The following is an 18,867-nucleotide window of genomic DNA, read 5'->3' as shown; positions in this document are numbered from 1 at the left end:
CGCAAAAAAGGACAACGCTGGCCGAGGCCCAGAATTCCCCTCCCGCGCCCCCTGAATGAGTCCAAAAGGTCCATTTCCCATATTATCTTTACTGCCGGCTCTGGACTCGCCCGCCTGTTTGCTTCGTCTGATGATCCCAGCGTGGATGTAAATCAATCTCCTCCCTTGTTTGCGGGGAGCTCCGCAGGATGGAAAAGCTGGCCCTGACTGGCAGGGGCTGTAATTAACTCCACGAGTGCCTCTGCTCTGACGTGACTGATTCTCACGATTTCTTTTCAAGGCAGAGCTCAGCCATTATGGGCAATTGTACCTGTTGGCCAGGTGGATGCCGCTGCTGTCCAGCCAAGGTAGCATGCGGTGAAGGCCAGCCCACCTGAGAGACCCCAGCATCATGAGATTGCCTTAGAAATCATGAGATTTTGTGGGGGGGGGCCAGTGACCCAAGAGCTTCATTCAAGTACTCTGCAGACTGTTTCCTCCATGCTGTGCACCTGGGTGGCTGTTCCTGAGAGAATGAAGGGCTGGCCACCCAATTCGTGTCTCATGGGCGTGGCTCCAAGCATTGCTTTGGGCAGGGGGCTGGACCTGATGTCCTGAGGTCCCTTCCAGCCCTAGGATTCTATGAGTCTAACTAGGTGCTGAATCAGAGAATCAGAGAATCCCAGGGCTGGAAGGGACCTCAAGAGGTCGAGTTCAGCCCCCTGCTCAAAGCAGGACCAACCCCAAGTAAATCATCCCAGCCAGGGCTTTGTCAAGCCAGGACTTAAAAACCTCCTTAAAAACCCCATCATTTCCTTGACGGGATTTTCTCCAGGCCTCGATTTAATAGCTCCAGCCTTTGCTTCATTCAAAGCTGTGGGTTGTCACAGCCTCTTCAGCTGCCTGGCAGATATCTAAGGACATTCAAACAGAAGGACTAGGCTGGATAGATGGGGTAGAGCCAGCCAATGCCTAGCAGAGATTGGGGAAGAAGAGAGGAAGGTGGTGGAGATGCCCTCACCTCTCTAGGTAACGAATTCCAGTGCTTCCCCACCCTGCCGAGGAAAGAGTTTTTCCTGACGTCTAACCTACACCTCTCCTTCTGTAAGTGGAGACCGTTGCTCCTTGTTCTGCCATCTGTCACCACTGAGAACAGCCTCTCCCCAGCCTGTTTGTAATCCCCAAGCTGAAGGCTGCTATCAAATCACCCCTCACTCTTCTCTTCTGCAAACTAGATAAGCCTGGACCCTAGCTCTCATGTAAGGTGAAGTGGTGGCCTTGGTGGGAAACAAGCGTATGTGGGAGAGGGCAGTGGGGCAAGGTGGGGGAAATAGATGTAGTGGGAGGACAGTGGTGTGGAAAAGGGGGCGTAATTTCAGACCTGCGGGGCTGCAGTAGCCTGTGAGAGAGGCGATTTATTTTCCACAGCTCCAAGGCTGCAGCTGCCGGGGAGAGATAGTACTTCCCAGCCTCAGCTCTGTGACCACTGTGGCAGAGGAGAAACTCTTCCTGATGTTCAGATATGATTTGTGCACTTAAATTTGTAGGACCAAGTGAAATGATTCTTATCAAGTTTCCGAAGCACTTTACAACAGATAGATAATGGTGCAAACAACACTTCGAAAGATCATTACATGGTCCGCCGAGACTCTCAGCTATTTTCAAGTGGTCCATGAGAAAAAAAGCGTGAGAACCGCCATCTTAAATAGGCAGCCGCTGAAAGTCTCATGGAATCCCATGACTCCGGGAACTGGGGATTTAAGAAAATTACCAAATTATTCCTTGACCTGGTAGCATGGAGCAGGTGTGAGTGCATGGTGGGGTTTTCACCAGCTGGGTAGCTGATAAAGCAAGTGACGTTTCCTTTGTTTTGCACCACCTTACACATGCCAGTAGTTGTGATCCCGGCCCCACCCCTGCCTGTTCATGACACCCACACACTGTCTGTGAAAAGTCAGAGTCTGGCTGTCCAGCTGGTTCCCACGGATGTGCTTCATAGCAGCGTTCCATCCCCTTTGGCCTCTTTTTAAACCCACCCTCTGGAAAGAGAGCTGAGTTCATCCGAACAGTCCAGTGCATTGCAGGAATGCAGGTTGCAAAGGGACCCCAGCTGTGACTATGTCCAGCCCTGCTTTGGACAAAGATTTACACCACACTGAGAGAGAGCCCAGACCACTGCAGAGCTCAGCAAACCCGTCTTCCCCAGTCTCTGCTAGGCGTCAGCTGGCCCTGCCCCATCAATCCAGCCTGGTCCTTCTGTTTGTATGTCATCTGACAGGCAGCTGAAGGGGCTGTGACAACCCACAGCTTTGAATGAAGCCAAGGCTGGAGCTATTAAATCAAGGCCTGGAGAAAATCCCATCAAGGAAATGGTGAGTATTATTGGCTAGCAACGGAGACTGAGCAGCTGTATGGCTCACGGCCCCTCACCGCCAGCATGGCAGCCCCCCGCTGAAAGACAGAGAACCCAGCCTCTGTGCTGCCAGTGGAAGTCATCCGGGATAAGCCTGGGGCTGCAACATGAGGCAGAATCGACTCCAGCTCACCCTCCCGCTGCTGTAGGAACTGGAGGCACCAACAGAAGTAAAACCTGGTTTGTGTCACAGAAGACAGCAGCTAAGAAAATTCTTTTTCCGGACAGCCACTGCCTCACCATAGTTATGTTCGTGGCACAGGGAGAAGTTCTAGGGGAAAAAAAAATGCCTCTTGCTGGATCATTGCCCCAGAACACAACTTTATTCTGAGTAGCCAACACCATAACACACAAGCACCCGACAATGGAGCAAGAGAGAAAACAGGCTGCTCCAGTAAACAATAAGGTACAATTCACCCCCATCTTACTCAGGGCTGGCAGGCTGCAGGACCAAAGAGAAGCTTGAAGAGGGGATGTGTGGGCTTGTGGTTGGTGCAGTCGACTGAGATACAGGTGCCCGCAGTGTGCCTCAGTTTTCCCATATTCAGAATGGGGATAAGATTATCTCCCTCCCTATTTCACTCAGGTGTTGTGGGGCTGCATTAAATGTGAGTTAGGATGGAAGATGCTATTTAAGGACAAAGTTCCAACACTTCATTCCTGGAATCACCAGAACAGGGTTCTGCAGCTGGCGGCCATCTCTTGGGTGGGGGGATTCACTTCATGGATACTTCCGGCAGCTCAGCCTGTGTGTTTGCAGGGCTAACAGACAGAAGCAGATCGGGCTGAGCTTGCTGGTTGTTATTAATCAGTTTCATGACAGAAGATGCTCTCTTCCAAGAACCCCCTCTCCATTGGTGAAGTGCCCCCCCCATTGCTGACCGATGCAGCAGGCGAGCAAGAGTTAGATGCACTGTGGGATAGAGACGGAACCCTGGGAGTCTGAGACACCCCCAGAACCATAATTCCACCTGGCACCGAACGACATGCGTAAACACTGTGCCCTTGTAGCCAAGCAGGCTAGCGACATATTGGGTGCATTAGGAGAAGCATTGCGAGCAGATCCAGAAGAGTGGTTGTTCCCCTCTATTTGGCACTGGTGAGGCCACATCTGGAATATTGGGTCCAGTTTTGGGCCCCCCAGTATAAAAAGGATGTGGATGTGCTGGAGCAGGTTCAGTGAAGGGCAACAAAAATGATTAAGGGGCTGGAGCACATGACCTATGAGGAGAGGCTGAGGGATTTGGGCTTGTTTAGTTTACAGAAGAGAAGACTGAGGGGTGATTTAGTAGCAGCCTTCAACTTCCTGAAGGGGAGCTCCAAAGAGGATGGAGAGAAACTGCTCTCAGTGGTGACAGGTGGCAGAACAAGGAGCAATGGTCTGAAGTTACAGAAGGAGAGGTCTAGGTTGGATATTAGGAAAAACTCTCTCTCCAGCAGGGTGGTGAAGCACTGGAATGCGTTGCCTTGAGAGGTGGTGGAATCTCCATCCCTGGAGGTTTTTAAGTCCCGGTTGACGGGGTCCTGGCTGGGATGACTTAGCTGGGGTTGATCCTGCTTGAAGCAGGCGGCTGGACTCAATGACCTCCTGAGGTCCCTTCCAGCCCTAGGATTCTATGTTTCTATGACATCCCTCAATCGGTCCAGAATGCACAGGGCTAGAGCATCACTTTGTGCCCTGGTTTACCCTCTCCCCGGCCCCCACACACCAGCCCCCCCCCCCCCCCAGATCTCAAGGCCCTGAACAGCATTCATGCAATGCCAGGAAGGATGTTTCCTAGCCAGGCCTTTCTAAACTACCCACTTACCTGCCTCATCCTTGGGTCCACTGCTCCAGCTGTGCCACCCACGGGCAGGGCTGGATCGTGACCTTGTGAGGCTCTAAACTTTGTGACGTGTAAGACGCCTCCTAGAATAAGAATTGAATTTGTTATTTTCACAGAAAGGGCTTTGAATATGTAAACACAAAAGCTTTATGTCCTCCCAGCAAAACAAGGGAGGGTCTGTGCTTTTTTTCAACGTGACTAAAGAACAATATTCTTGTTGATATGAATAAATGCAAAGAAAAAAAACTTGACTAATTTTATCAGGAAAAGGCACAGTTTGGCCAAGTTACAGCATCTGGCAGCCCTGAGACTGGGAGGTTCCCGGATAGTCACATATTCTGGATAATAGAGAGGTCTACCTCGCAGTGCAGCACACTAAAGAGAAACAAGAGTAGACATTAAGAAACAAACACCAATGTATGCAGAGAACTTTATTTACCAACAGCAGTCGTATTGTACCCTGTAAACTTCACACTGTATTTATTTATACTGACCTTCACTCTCCTGAACTCATGGAAAACATAACTAAAATGTACGTATGGTTCAAATGCCGGTTATTTGAGCATTCCAGCTGATAGAATGCCGGATGCGAAAGAGTTTCCTGTCTGTATAAATGTTTAATTTTCTTTACAACACAATGACTTGTTTGGATTTTTCTGATCCCACACTGTACAGACACAGCGAAGGAGGGAAATCAACACAAATTTCTCCTCCTCAAGATCTGCTCAACCCAAGTCCGTAAGACGATCCCCTGCAGACGCTGCATGTGAGGCGGAAAGCAGCGTGATGCAATCGTAGAGAGGTGCAGCTGGAGAGAGGGGAGAACACACTAACACTGAAAAAAATGAAGAAAAACAGGAGTGAAATCAGCATAGGGCTGAGTGTGTTGGAGGTAGGCATGGGTGGGGAAGGGGCGGGGCTTAGCAGAGTAGGGGCAGGAGAGGGAGGAGCATGGGTGGGGAAGGGGCGGGGCTTGGCAGAGTAGGGGCAGGAGAGGGAGGAGCATAGGTGGGGAAGGGGCGGGGCTTAGCGGAGCAGGGGCAGGAGACGGAGGAGCATTGGTCGGAACAGGGAGTGGCTTGGCAGAGCAGGGGCAGGAGAGGGATGGGCATGGGAGGGGAAGGGGTGAAGAGGGATGGGGCAGGGGCACATGCCCAGTGCCCCTCTGCAGTTCCCACTCCGGTTGCCCCGGTGCTGAACCATAAACCAACGATGGCGCCCTGCCAGCTACTACCAGCCCACCGGGACGCTGACCAGGATGTCACTCCTAGGACGAGTCCCCCACAAACACGAGCTTGGCAGGATGGCTTCCCAGCGCAGCCGCCTCCGACCCCACATTTCCATCCCCCACCATTTACCGGCACTGAGAGGATGCCTTTATTTAAATACATTAAGAAGGTGCAATCAGAATGACACCGGTCGTAGCAGCTGGCCAGCAAACCACATTTGTGTAGCCAGCTAGGTATATTTTTGTCATATTTTAATGAAAACGTCCATCCTCTTTTTTTCCCCAGATCTCCTTTTTTCTCATCCACCGATTTTGCTCAAACCTGGACTGGAGCCAGGCTGTTCTCTTTCGAAGCCCCTCGTATGGAGAGGCCCTTGGCCAAACTGTCACTTAGGTCATGTCTCCACTGAGTGGCAGATTGACTCCTTCGGGGTCGAGCCGCTGAGGGTGGATGTCTCCTGCCTAGTGGGGCTGCGTTAATCGACCCCGCGGGAATCGACTGGCGACCTCATTCTCGCGAGGCGTAAGGGAGGTTGACGGGGGAGTTTCCCCCCGTCGACCTCCCTCTTTGTGCACTGCCGGGAAGAGAACAAAAAGCCAGCTACGAGATGTTGATTCAAAGGGGCCCGGAGCTCCAGCCCCCACCACTGCCCCCTTTTGCCTCTCCCGCCTGCTGTCCACTGGTGAATTATTACCAGGGGTGCCTGTGAAACTCCACCCACCCCCTGTGCCCACGGCCAGTGGGGCGCCACCCAGCTGCTGGCTCACAGCTTGCCCCCAGCTGGGGCAGATTGGAACTGGCAGCCTAGCAGTGACCTGCTCAGCCACCCCCGTGCTGCAAACAGGGTGATATCCTCCACCGGGGTCCTGACAGGCCCAGTCGCCTCCCCAGGAAGGTGGGATGTAGACAGGAGCAGCAGCTTAGCCAGGGCACGACTGGCTCCAGAATCAGTTCTTTGGCCTCGGCTGCCTGAGGCAAACCCACAATCCCCCTGTGAGAGCAACAGCAGCTGCTGCTGCCCTGCCAGGGCAAAGGAACAGCTGGGTGTCCCTGGGAAAGGCCGACAGGCCCTGCAGCTGCTGTCAGGGGGGTTTAATTATCACCAAGGACAGGGCCATTATCATCACTACAGGGTTACATTGACCCCACACCCTGGAGCCTGTCTGCTCTGCCCAGTGCAGAAAAGCCTTTGCCTGCTTAAAGCAATGTTCCTGGTGAAAGGCCTGGGTTTAGGATGCCACTGCTAGGCAAGAACTGACCCACAGGGGACTTGAACCCATGACCTTGGGATCAAAAGTCTCACTCTCTGCCCACAGAGCTAGCCAGGCTACAGAGTTCACAGGCCAGCAGGGTGACTTTGACACCACTTTGCACCTTTCCAGTCCTGGGCTGTTCCAGGCCCACTCCCCCCCCACACATAATTTAAACAGCCCCGTCTCCATCACAGCTGCCTGCTTGAGCCAGCCCTGCCTGGCATTGCAAGGACTGAGCCCCTTCCTGGACACTCCCAGCAGCAGGCTCCTCCCAAGGCAGCTCGACAGCTGTGTCCTCCATGCACCAGAGGAACCGCTCCAGCCCCTCATACCACTCCTGCCTGCGTAGGCAGCATACAGGGCCCAGAGCCGGCTGAAGCGCTCACCGAGATGCGCAGCTCCGGAGCGTCTTCATCAGGCTCTGAGGAAGCGATGACGTGAGTGAGTGCGCACCCAGAGCCTTGGCAAGCGTCTGCCCCCCTCCCAAGGTCCTGCTCACCCCAGGGGCAGCAAGCAGGGTGGATGGATGGTGTTTTGCTTGCAGGCCACTGGTAGGGAGAAGTGAAGGGACCTGGAGGGGGAGTGAGCAGCCAGTCACTCCCAGAGCGATGGGCTCACACCCCCAATGTGTGCAGCAAGCAAGCCCATGGCAGAGAGCAGGAGCCACATCTGCTGATCCCAGGCAGGGCTGCGCTAGGCGCTGTACAGAGCCCGGCTGTGCCCGGCTTAGAGCCAGCAGACGGGGTCTCTCAAAGGGGACAGGAAGCCCTGGTGCAGCACATGGGCAAGAGAGTGGCCGGCTGGGGGCGGGGGTCTGGGCGTCCATGCACTGGAAAGGTCCTGCAGCCTGTCTGGGCATTCATGACCTGTTCCTCCTGTTCTGGCCTCGCTTCCCCCCAGGAGCCCAAAACGCTCTCCCCTTGGCCCCCTGCACCCCAGCTCCAGCCCCAGCAAGCTGCTTGTCTGATTAATGCAAAGGAACCGGAGCCACCAGATGCAGGGCCCGCTCCTACCTCTGCCTGTGCAGCACTGAGTTCAATGGGAACAATAATGACCTCTGAGCAGCCAGGGCTCTGTGACTTGGTTTCTCCCTATGGGGAGAAATACATCCCAGAGGGAAGAGGAGGCTTAATGGCAGTTTCAGGCACTTTGAGATCCTTGGGCGGAAGGCTCTGTAGGAGGACTGAGTCCCCAGAGTTTCCAAAGAGGAAGGAAAACGGGCACTTGAAAAAAGCGTGAAAAGCCACGAAGTCTTTCACCAGTGTGTGGTGCCTGATTGCTCACACGCGCCTCAGCACCGCTGTGGTGATTTTTTTGCTTAATTTCAAGCAATTGGAAATCGTTTACAAGGAATATGCACGCAATTGAAAAGCCACAGCTGTGACTTTTGCAAGAGGAAGACCTCCAGAATGGTTCACCAGCTGTAGAAAACCTGGGGTCAGCAGATCCTGCGTGCTGGTCTTGAGTTCTGACCCCCTCTTCAATAACTGGCCTTAGTAATAATTTGCACTGGAGCATCACTTTTCTAAAACACTAGTCAGCAGGTGCCTAGAGTTATTTTACAAATGGAGCGTTAGAGGATTTAAGTGGCATGACAAAGGCTATACGGCAACTTTGTGTCAGAGATAAGAGAGCGACGCATTGACCCGAACCCCCTGAGCTTAAGCATCTTTTGCCAGTTATCCTGCAGTGTCTGTGATCTACTGACTCTATGGCTGTAGGAAACTTTAATCGTGTCTATTTCCATGCCGCCCTTTTACACATGGAAAAAGTTAAGACACTGAGAGAGTAGGGAAATTGACTGGGAAGCAGTGTAGAGGGTTAGTTCCCAGCATGTCAGAAACAGGAACAGTACGTGGTGTGGGTTATTGTAATCACACCAGAAGCTGGGCTGGAGATTCTTATAAACCACAGCTATAAACTACCTATTGACTTGCTGGACTCTAAAGTATTTCTTAAAACACTTGCAAAACATTTATTAACCATTTATAAACCAGACCTTGTTATAACATGGGACCAGTTTAGGCATAACCGTGGGACTCAGAAGAGCGGGCAGAGCAGCTTCTGCCCCTGAGGAGTTGGGATACCACACGAGCACCTGGAGGGACAGTAACACAATGCATCTTAAGAACATAAGAACAGCCACACGGGTCAGACCAATGGTCCATCAAGCCCAGTGTCCTGTCTTCCGACAGCGGCCAATGCCAGGTGCCCCAGAGGGAATGAACAGAACAGGGAATCATCGAGTGATCAATTCCCTGTCACCCATTTCCACCCTCTGGCAAACTGAGGCCAGGGACACCCTCCAAGCCCATCCTGGCTAACAGCCATTAATGGACCGATCCCCCAGGAATTTATCTAGTTCTTTTTTAAACTCTACGATAGTCTTGGCCTTCACGACATTCTCCGGCAAGGAGTTCCACAGGTTAACTGTGCCCTGTGTGAAGAAATATTTCCTACTGTTTGTTTTAAACCTGCTGCCTATTAATCTCATTTGGTGACCCCTAGTTCTGTGTTATGAGAAGGAGTAAATAATGATTCCTGATCTATTTTCTCTACACCAATCATGATTTTATATCCCTCTATCATATCCCCCCTTAATTGTCTTTTATCCAAACTAAAAAGTCCCAGTCTCATTAAATCTCTCCTGCTATGGCAGACGCTCCAAACTCCAAATCATTTTTGTTGCCCTTTTCTGAACCTTTTCCAATTCCAATATATCTTTTTTGAGATGAGGCGACCACATCTGTACACAGTGTTCCAGCATCTTACAGCAGACGCTGCTGAGCCAAATAATCACAGCCCCTGGTTTTTCACCGGTAGCTCTCAAAACGCTTAGCAAAGGAAGATGAGTTGGCCAGAGGGGAAAACTGAGGCACAGATGCAGCCAGTGACTTGCCAGTTTCCCATGGGAAGCCAGGGCAGAGGACCTATGTCTCCTGAGTCCAATATGCTACCCACTAGGCCACGCTGTTTCTATTAGCCCCAAAGGAGTTAGCCTGTGGAGTCAGGGATCACAGAGTCAGCTGTGTGGAATTTGCAGTAACGCTGCAGGGATAGCTGTGTTAGTCTGTAGTCTATCAAAACAGGGAGACAAATGTTAGTGCAGACCTGAGTCAAGGGGTCTTTCCAGCCTGCAGCTGGGCTGAAGAGACACACAGATAAAGTTCATCAGAATAACAATGTTACGGCCCCCAGACACCCACCCCTCTCTTCTGGACACAACACAGGTCCTGACCCAACGCTTTCCCTGGAGCAGAGAGGGCAACGAGATGTGGCTGATCACCCTCAGCTTGTTTTTTATTTCCCACAGAGCATGTGGAAAGGATCTGAACAAAGCCAGAACCCAGTGATTATTGTCTGGAGTGAAGGGCTGGCCAGCAGCCAGCAAGGGCTTCCAGAGACCACAATCACACAAAGGTGTTCTGCTTGGCTTAGTCACTGCCACTGCAGGCTCAAGGGGTGGGGAAGCAAATAGGAACAAAACCAACCTCCTCTCAGCCAGCAGAGCCAGGGAGCAGTGCTGCTTCTCCAGGGGCTACTAATGCACTCTGGTCTCAGGGTGGGGTGTTCTATCAAAATGCTTTCACCAGCACCCAGACACCAGGAGATAGCTGAAGAAATGACTGCGCTGTCTATAATCACCATCCTTCTGAAATGAGGTGTTTATTAATGGAAACGGCTACAACTATAAAAGAAGGGGTTTGCACCTACCTTGAGTTCCAGCTTTATCTCCCTTGTTTACCAGCATCCACCCTCTGCCCTGAACTCTATACCACCCTCCCCATTAACTCAGCTCGGACACTAGGGCTCTGGATCTTTTGTTCCTTCCCCTTTGCTGCAAGCCCTTGCATTACTGGAGGATTCAGGGAGCTAAAAGGTGACTCAGAGAGATCTTCATCCCAGACCACCTCTGTCCTTGGCTGAAGGGCGGTGCTAAGGGAACAAAGAATTGGGTTCCTACAATGGATGTGGCAGATTCTCCATCGCTTGCCATAGTTAAATTGAGACCAGGCAGCTCGTGCTACGAGCCACTCCAGTTTAACCCCAAACAGGACTCCCTGGGAAGGTTCTCTGGTCTGTGTTATGCACTAGCTCAGATGGGCTGGTCACCATGGCCCCTCTGGTGACTCTATGAACCTGGCCCATCTCCCCATGCAGGTGGGTGCCAGCCCTGACCCCACCTTCATTCCGGGTTGCAAAACTTCTCCACTTTGCAGCTGCCGTGTGCTCTGCTGGGAGGCGCTGGGCTCTCCCTGGTTGATACCTGCCCTGGTACTATTGCCCTTCTATTACGACACAGGACTGGAAGCAGAGTGGCCAAATGCCAGGTCAGCGGCTGGGTGCATGAGATGTGCCCATGAGGCCGGGACTCCAAACACACTGATCTCAGGCAGCACAGGAGCTGGGATCTGGCCCTCGGGAAGCGCACTTTTGGTCTGCAAAGTGTGAGTGCAAAGCTGGGGGAAGGGCTACCGAACCCGGCTGCGGTATTTAGCAGTCCTCCTTCCGGTTTTGCCACCACCAAGAGTGCAGCAGTGCAGGGCGGAAGGCCTGGGCCGAAGGCAGGGCACCGCCTGGGGTGTTATGCTGTGTAATGGGCACAATTCACCACCAGGGCGCCTCCTGCTGGTCACTCAGGAATTAGCCCATCCAACCTCCAGAGCCACCTCTCCTGGCCAGTGTCTGTCTCAGGCTGGGGTCTTCCCCACCCAGGGAACCCCGAGCCCTCTATACCCACCTTGCCTCGGTGGCCCACTGCCAGGCATCAGCTAGCCCTTTGCCCCAGAGGCAAACTGCAGCCTGGCCAGGGGTTGGACCTGCTGCCTTGAATCCCCTCAGGCCTCGCCTCAGGCCCTGCAGCCAGGGGCTTGCCTGGCCAGCACTCCCCTGGCTCACTCTGCCTTTCCCCAGGTGCCGAGGGGTGTGTCTGCAGCAGCCCATCCCCATCCGCTCACCCTGCCCTGTGCTGCAGCTTTGGCCAGGTGTCTGGTTCATTCGAGGGGCACTAGGAAATGCGCAGCTCCTGCCTCCCCCCGCGGAGACCCCAGCCGGCTGCAGGGAGCAGGCTCTGACGTGGCACGTAGTCCTGGGAGCTCCCAGCCACGCTCAGGCTGAGCACCGAGTGGGGTGGGACCTGCACAAGCCTGGGCAGCACCTGGATGGGAGCAGCAGGACCCTGTTGCTATTTGGACCTGGGGCCACCCGCTCGGCGCTGCGCCAGTGAGCACGGCGGTCCCTGCCCTGACGCCGTGTTCCCCTGCCCCACTGGCGGAAGGGACGGGGCCGAGGGCCCAGCCCAAGGATGGGCTGGGGAGCATTCGAACAGGAAACACCAGTTCCCTTTGCTGCCCCGGGGGCATTAGGAGGCAGAAGGTGGCAGGGAGGGGGCCCAGCTCTGTGTGCATGTGGGCTGGGTGGGAGGGAGCCGGCCGGCCTGCGTGGATTTAGCATTCCAGCCTGTCTCCTGCCCAGAGCAGTTCCTTTTCAGCCAATTAGCCAGAGACAAGGGGGCTTCTGTGCTGTGCGGGCTAACGAGCCCCCACCCCCCATCCCTTCCGGGAGAGACCTGATGGCGGGTAGGCCCCTCCGCCCAGAGCCCAGACAATAGCCCCTTGTACCCACACCCCCCCACCAGCCGCCCAGTCCCAGCCATTTGCCTAATCAACATATTTATGCAAATTAGTCTTCCGGGTCTCCCAGGCATCCGGATGAGCCAACCCCAAGGGGGCTTTGCTCCAGGCTGGGCTTGAAGTGCAGTGGCCAGGGGTTGAGATGCTGCCCTGGAGGACCCACACGCTCCAGGCAGAGCTGAGCCAGGCTGGGCGGGGGGTGAGCTCAGAGCTGGGCAGGCCTGCCATTGTTCTGGGGACCGGCGCACACCCCGGGCGTAGGGGACATTCATAAGGGGGTGCAGATACGGCACAGTAATATATGTGCTCCTGGCAAAGTGCCCAACGCTGGAGAGTTTGGGGACCCAGGCCTGGATTATACTGGTCCCGAAGCCCCAGGGAGCTCTGTCAATGCATCTCAATCCACACCCCTAGACAGCCCCCCCTTGCCCCGCCCTGGGCTCCCCACACACAGTTCAGCCAATGCTCCTTGGTCCCGACTTACAGCACCTGCCACGGTTCTAGGCCTGGACCACTCCCTGCCTGTGCCCATCCCAGCTCTGCCACTGACCAGCAGCCCCAGCCATCCCCTGCTGGCCCACTCCTCCCCGGCTCCGCCCACGGCCTGCAGCTGGGCGCGGAAAGCAGCGCGTGAGCAGTGCGACGCCAGGGCCTGGTTCCGGCCCTGCTCTGCGAGCGCTAATGTGGGACGCCGGTACCTTGTGGGGCTTTGCTCCCTTCTCTGCTCTCCTGCTACCACCCGCTAGGCGGGGGCCTCCTCCTGCCGGCAGATCCTGTCCCCCCTGCTTCTCCCTTGGCTCCCTGGCCACAGAACAAGCGCCAAGCAGCTGCCCTGTCCAGGGAAGCAGCTCTTCCCCGCACCGGGCACTGTTTCAGCCATGCCAGGTACGTTGGGTGAGCCCCAGCCGCTTCCCATTCCCACAATGCTTGCAACACCCACAGACTCTGGCCCGGCAGAAAGCTCCCAGACCTTCCACCTATGCCCAGAGCTGGGGTGGGGTGGGGCAAAGGCAGAGATGGCCCTAGAGGGAACTTCACCCCTGGGTTTGCTGCATTTTTTGAAGTTTCGTGTGGCCATTTCATTAGGGGTGTTGCAGTTGTTCACTTTTAAATTCAGTTTTAAAATGGTTAAATAGGAAAAGGTTCTTGTTCTTATTTGGAGGGTGGATTGCGAAGGTAACTTCATAAAACGTGGGGAAAGACGAACCCGGCTGAGGCTCACGCCACAGCCAGTTTTGATAGATGGACGAGCAATTCAATGGGAAAGTAGGTGGAGGGTAAGAGCCCAGGAGCAACCGGGGGAAGGCTCTGGAGCGCTCTCAGCTCCTGAGATGATTAACTCCCCTCCACACTACAAGGAGGGCACATCACCAACCAGAAGGGAAGCGGTAGCTGCATTCTCGCCTGTGCCCCAAGGCTGCCAGTGAGCCTGGGTGGCGAGTGGTGTTAAATCTGAGCCAGAGTTTTGGGCTTGCACAATAAGCAGGTTCAGACAGCGGTCAGGTGGGAGTCGGAGCTAATTGTGCAGCAAAGATCCATCCCGGGAGACACTCTCGTGCAGCCCAGGGGAGGGACGGATGAGCTGCTACCTGTCTTTGCCTCTCAGTGCATTAATTTGCACACTATCGAGTCGTGCTCCTGTGATGCTTGTTCAGATCAGTTCTGATCTCTACCACTGGCACAGAGGGGCAGCGTGCGGTACTGGAACCAGCCATGCTGAGGGGGTGAGTTTAAGCCTCGCCTGGAGTTCTGCTTTTGTGGTCCAGACAGTGCCGGGTCCTGCCACGAGAGCAGGGGACTGGATTCGGTGACCTCCCGAGGTCTCTTCCGGTTCTAGCCGTCTATGAATCCAAGACCAGCAGCCCACCTGGCCTCCGTATGCCCTCTCTGGGATGTGCCCTCCCCGCCCAGCCAGGTCATGAGAACGCTGCCCCAGTGTGCAAGGGAATGCAACAGCTGGGCGACAGAGCCTGGACGCCTGCGTGGGAGGTGAGGCCGGGCTGCTCTCCCCCGACAAGCTGTGGCCTGGTTAGCTGTCACTGAGCAGGGATTCTGCTGCAGGCAGTGTGGGTGGATGGATTTGAACCAGCAAAGCCCTCCAAGCAAGTAACTGGTCTGCAAATGACGGGTCCCTATGGCCCAAGGCAACAAATCATCTTACAGGGCCAGGCAGCGAGACGCACAGGAGGACATTCCCCAGAGGGGAATTACTTCACAATCTTTTCTCCTTATGCTGGAGGCTTTATCACTTTTGGATTAGTCTGTTATTATCATTGGCTCAAGCCAACGGCCAAAGCCTGCCTAGATATTTACCCTGAATGGGATCTGGGGGCTGGTGTAGCACAGCGACAGGCCAAGGAAGGCAGGGACAAATGGAAAACTATTTGAAGAGCATTTAGGCTGCTGCTTAATTTGTGATGGGGCCGAGTCCCAGCGCCTCTAGGCTTGGCCATTCCCAGCCCTGGCACCTCTGGGCTTGCTACATTAGTTATAAATATAAAACAATTGCTTGAAGCGCTGGAAACCAATCCCTTAAGCCCCAGCACCTCTTGCATTGCAAGGTAAATGCTGATTTAGAGGCACCCTGTACAACGGACGTGGAAGCCAGTTTCCAGCAGGAGCCTGATTCTGGTCTCCCTTATAAATTCCCCCAAACTAACCTGATCGGCTTACAACACCCCATATTACCTCTGGGCCCAAGGTAGCACCTTCTGGGAACAGTCGGGGCAGGCTGAGCATTCCTTGGAGGAACCAGAGGCCAGGTTTCCTCTTCTGAGATGTTCTTCGTGCTTGAAGCCAAGCTTGAGTGATCGCCCCGGTGCAGGAGGCAATCGAGCAGGGCAGGGCTAAACACCTATTGTGAATGAGGCAGTTTCCATGCGTTCACACTGAGTGACGCAGGGGGCGCCTGCCTTCCTACTCCCAGCTAGGGAAGTTTTGCCTGCGCACCTTTAGCATGTTGATAAGCTGTAGCAAAGGATCCCTGGCCCAGCAGCTTTTGGGGCATTTCAGTTAGCTGTGGATTGAGGAGAGAGTCAGGCCCGAACAGCCTGAACTAGCAAAAGGTGGAGGAGGAGGAGCTGCAACCCTTACGCAGCAAGATAACGCTGGACCATCCAGCTTGGATGGAAATAGCCCAAGAAGAGCCTCTCTGGGGGTATCTCAGTGCATCTGCTCCAGAGGGAAGAACAGAGATACAAGGGACCAGATCAAGTATTGGCAGGTGGGGGAAAAGAAATCAGAACTTCCCAGGCCTCGAGAAAAAAGCCACTCCGGAGGAACGTCAGGGTTTACTTCGTGCTGGGAGGTTCCCCGTTGGCAGAGCTCATCTCTGTTGGAATGGTGCACTCTGATTTCCACAACGGCAACTGTGCAAATACTGGGATGAATCCAACTGAGAGGCGCTGCCATCCTGCTCGGGAGGCCGTGCGGGAGGGGAGGCTGGGTGTGGGATGGCAGGCTGGCCTCCAGTCAGAGCCAGGCACCACGTTGCCGCATGGCTTTAATGCCTCAGCTACACTAGGGAATGTTGGCAAATGGAAACGCCGGCTGAGGCTGTCGTTTATTTCAAGTGGCCTGAGAGGATCCCACAGATGACAAGCATCTGGCATTTATCCTGTAGCCCTGGTCTCGCCCTGTTGTGCTTCGCCTGGAGCGGGAATTCCTAGGCTGGAGGGTGAGCTCCCATAAAAAATTTGAGTTCCTCTTGTTTTAAAATCTCCATCACTTTCCTGAAGCCTGGCAGCTTTTTAAAGGGTGCCCCCAACGGCCATTGGATCATAACAACTGTCGGGCCTACCCCACCATTAAGCTTAACAGATGTCTGCCTCATCAGAAGTACTTCTCTGGCCTCCGCGAGCACAGTATCTGTGTCCCTCACAAGCTGGTGGCAGCGGGGTGGCATGCACCCATTTTACAGATGGAGAATTGAGGCAAGAGACTTAAAGTGACTCACCCAAGGTCGCACATGACGACAGCGACCCAGCAGTCAATTGAATCCCTCTCTCTCACTGGCTAATGTCTGAACCATTGGAGCCACCTTGCCTCTCACCAGCCAGTGCCCTGGCCTGGTACCGAATCAGTGAGTGAGATGAAAGGCTCCCTGGCCTGTTAGCAAGTTACAAAAGCCTCCACCTCATTTAGTTTTTTGGCACCCCTAAGAGGTTTTTAATCCTGCAAGAAATTAGGAAATTCTACATAACTCTGCCAGCCTGGACATCTGTGTTGCCATCTGCAACGACGCGCCTTTAAAAGCAGGGCGACATAATGAACGGGAAGGCTGGAATGCATTTGGGGAGAATGTGGTTTGCATTTTCCTTGGACCTTGTCATGTTTTTATGCGCTCTTGCGGTGGGAAAGGCTCCACCCCAGACAGTCTGAATCTCACAGAAAGGGGGAGCGCTCTCAGCAAGCTACATCCTCTGCTCTCTCCTCAGTCCAGAAATGCTCCTGGGCACAGCAGGGCAGTATCCAAGGGCTGGAGACCCAGGACGCTTTTCTCACTAAGGTTACTGCAGGAAAACCAATGAAGTTCTACTTTGTCCCATCTTCCGAGGGCTCCGTCAAACCTTCTCCAATAGCTAGGATCCTCTAGGCCCTGTAGCCCCTGATTACTTCACAATCTTTTCATGCCTGCCGGGACCCTGTTGTGGGGTAAAGCTTTGTTGTTAGCCACATTCTACGGATGGGAAACTGAGGCACAGAAACACGAAAGCCCAGTTATTTAGGCTTCTAACATGCGTGAGTGACTTACCCAAGGTCACCACAGGAAGTATGTGGCAGAGGAAAGAAGTTAACTCAGTTTTCATAGAATCATAGAACACTAGGACTGGAAGGGACCTTGAGAGGCCATCGAGTCCAGCCCCCTACCCCAATGGCAGGACCACGTACTATCTAAACCATCCCTGATAGACATCTATGTAACCTGTTCTTAAATATCTCCAGCGATGGAGATTCCACAACCTCCCTTGGCAATTTATTCCACTGTTTGACCGTCCTGACAGTTAGGAACTTTTAATGTCCAACCTAAACCTCCCTTGCTGCAATTTAAGGCCGTTGCCTCTTGTTCTATCCTCAGAGGCCAAGAACAAGTTTGCTCCCTCTGCCTTATGACACCCTTTTAGATACCTGAAAACTGCTATCATGTCCCCCCTCAATCTTCTCTTTTCTAAACTAAACAAGCCCAATTCTTTCAGCCTTTCTTCATAGGTCATGTTCTCTAGACCTTTGATCATTCTCGTTGCTCTCCTCTGGACCCTCTCCAATTTCTCCACATCCTTCCTGAACTGCGGTGCCCAGAACTGGACACAATACTCCAGCTGAGGCCTAACCAGCGCAGAGTAGAGCAGAAGAATGACTTTTCGTGTCTTGTTCACAACACACCTGTTAATGCATCCCAGAATGTTTGCTTTTTTTGCAACAGCATCACATTGTTGACTCATATTTACCTTGTGGTCCACTATAATCCCTAGATCCCTTTCTGCCACTCTCCTTCCTAGTCAGCCGCTTCCCAGTCTGTATGTGTGAAACTGATTGTTCCTTCCCAAGTGGAGCACTTTGCATTTGTCCTTATTAAACTTCATCCTGTTTACCTCAGACCATTTCTCCAATTTATCCAGATCATTTTGAATTATGACCCTACCCTCCAAAGCAGTTGCAACCCCTCCCAACTTCATATCATCTGCAAACTTAATAAGCATACTTTCTGTGCCAACATCTGAATCATTGAAGACGACATTGAACAGAACCGGTCCCAACACAGACCCCTGCGAACCCGCACTTGTTATACTTTTCCAGCAGGATTGAGAAGCATTAAGAACTACTCTCTGGGTACGGTTACCCAGCCAGTTATGCACCTGCCTTTTTGTAGTCTCATCTACTTTGTATTTGCCTAGTTTATTGATAAGATTATCATGAGAGACCATATCAAATGCTTTACTAAAGTCTAGGTATACCACACCTACCACTTCCCCCCATCCACAAGGCTCGTTATCCTATCAAAGAAAGCTGTCAGATTAGTTTGACAAGATTTATTCTTTACAAACCCATGCTGGCTGTTAAACCACTGACCTACTCCTCCCCCTGTCCCATGGAGTAGCCGTGTGTGCTAACACTGGACTCCTTCCCCCTTTGCCTTTACTGCCCCCCGGTCTGAAAAAGCACCAGCTGTCACCACCAACTTACCACATCACAGTGGCAACCCAAAGGAACCCATTTGCTCAGCTCTCCCAAGGGTGCACATTGCCTGATGGAGCAAAATACCCAACTGCTTGCAAGGCAAATAACATCATTGACTGTCCCCTGGACTCTTCGATTTACCCAAGGCCAGGGGGCCAGGGAGAAATTCATTTTCCCAATCACCACTGCAGAGAAAGCATCCAGAGCTGCTCAGGAAAATTGCGGGGGGAAACAACTCTATGGAAACTGAAATGCTTTGCGAGGCTGGCATCAGTCTGCTGAAAGCTGAATTGGGTGGGAAAAGAAAACCATTGGACAACGTTAGGATGTCTCATTATGACATTTCCGGAACAAAAA

General features: G+C 53.3%; 1 protein-coding gene across 1 annotated transcript in view; it reads right to left on the bottom strand.

Moving 5' to 3' along the window:
• Nucleotides 1-4,658: 4,658 nt before the first annotated feature.
• Nucleotides 4,659-18,867, bottom strand: part of LURAP1 (leucine rich adaptor protein 1) — a 30,369-nt gene continuing 16,160 nt past the window's right edge. The window contains exon 3 of the mRNA XM_075002608.1: nt 4,659-5,053. Within this exon, the coding sequence (XP_074858709.1) occupies nt 4,944-5,053 (110 nt within the window). The 3' untranslated portion in view covers nt 4,659-4,943. The remainder of the gene's footprint in view (nt 5,054-18,867) is intronic.

This window comes from Carettochelys insculpta, chromosome 9 (genome assembly GCF_033958435.1).
Source record: "Carettochelys insculpta isolate YL-2023 chromosome 9, ASM3395843v1, whole genome shotgun sequence".
NCBI classification, from domain to species: Eukaryota; Metazoa; Chordata; order Testudines; family Carettochelyidae; genus Carettochelys; species Carettochelys insculpta.
This window is presented reverse-complemented; position numbering and strand designations above follow the sequence as displayed.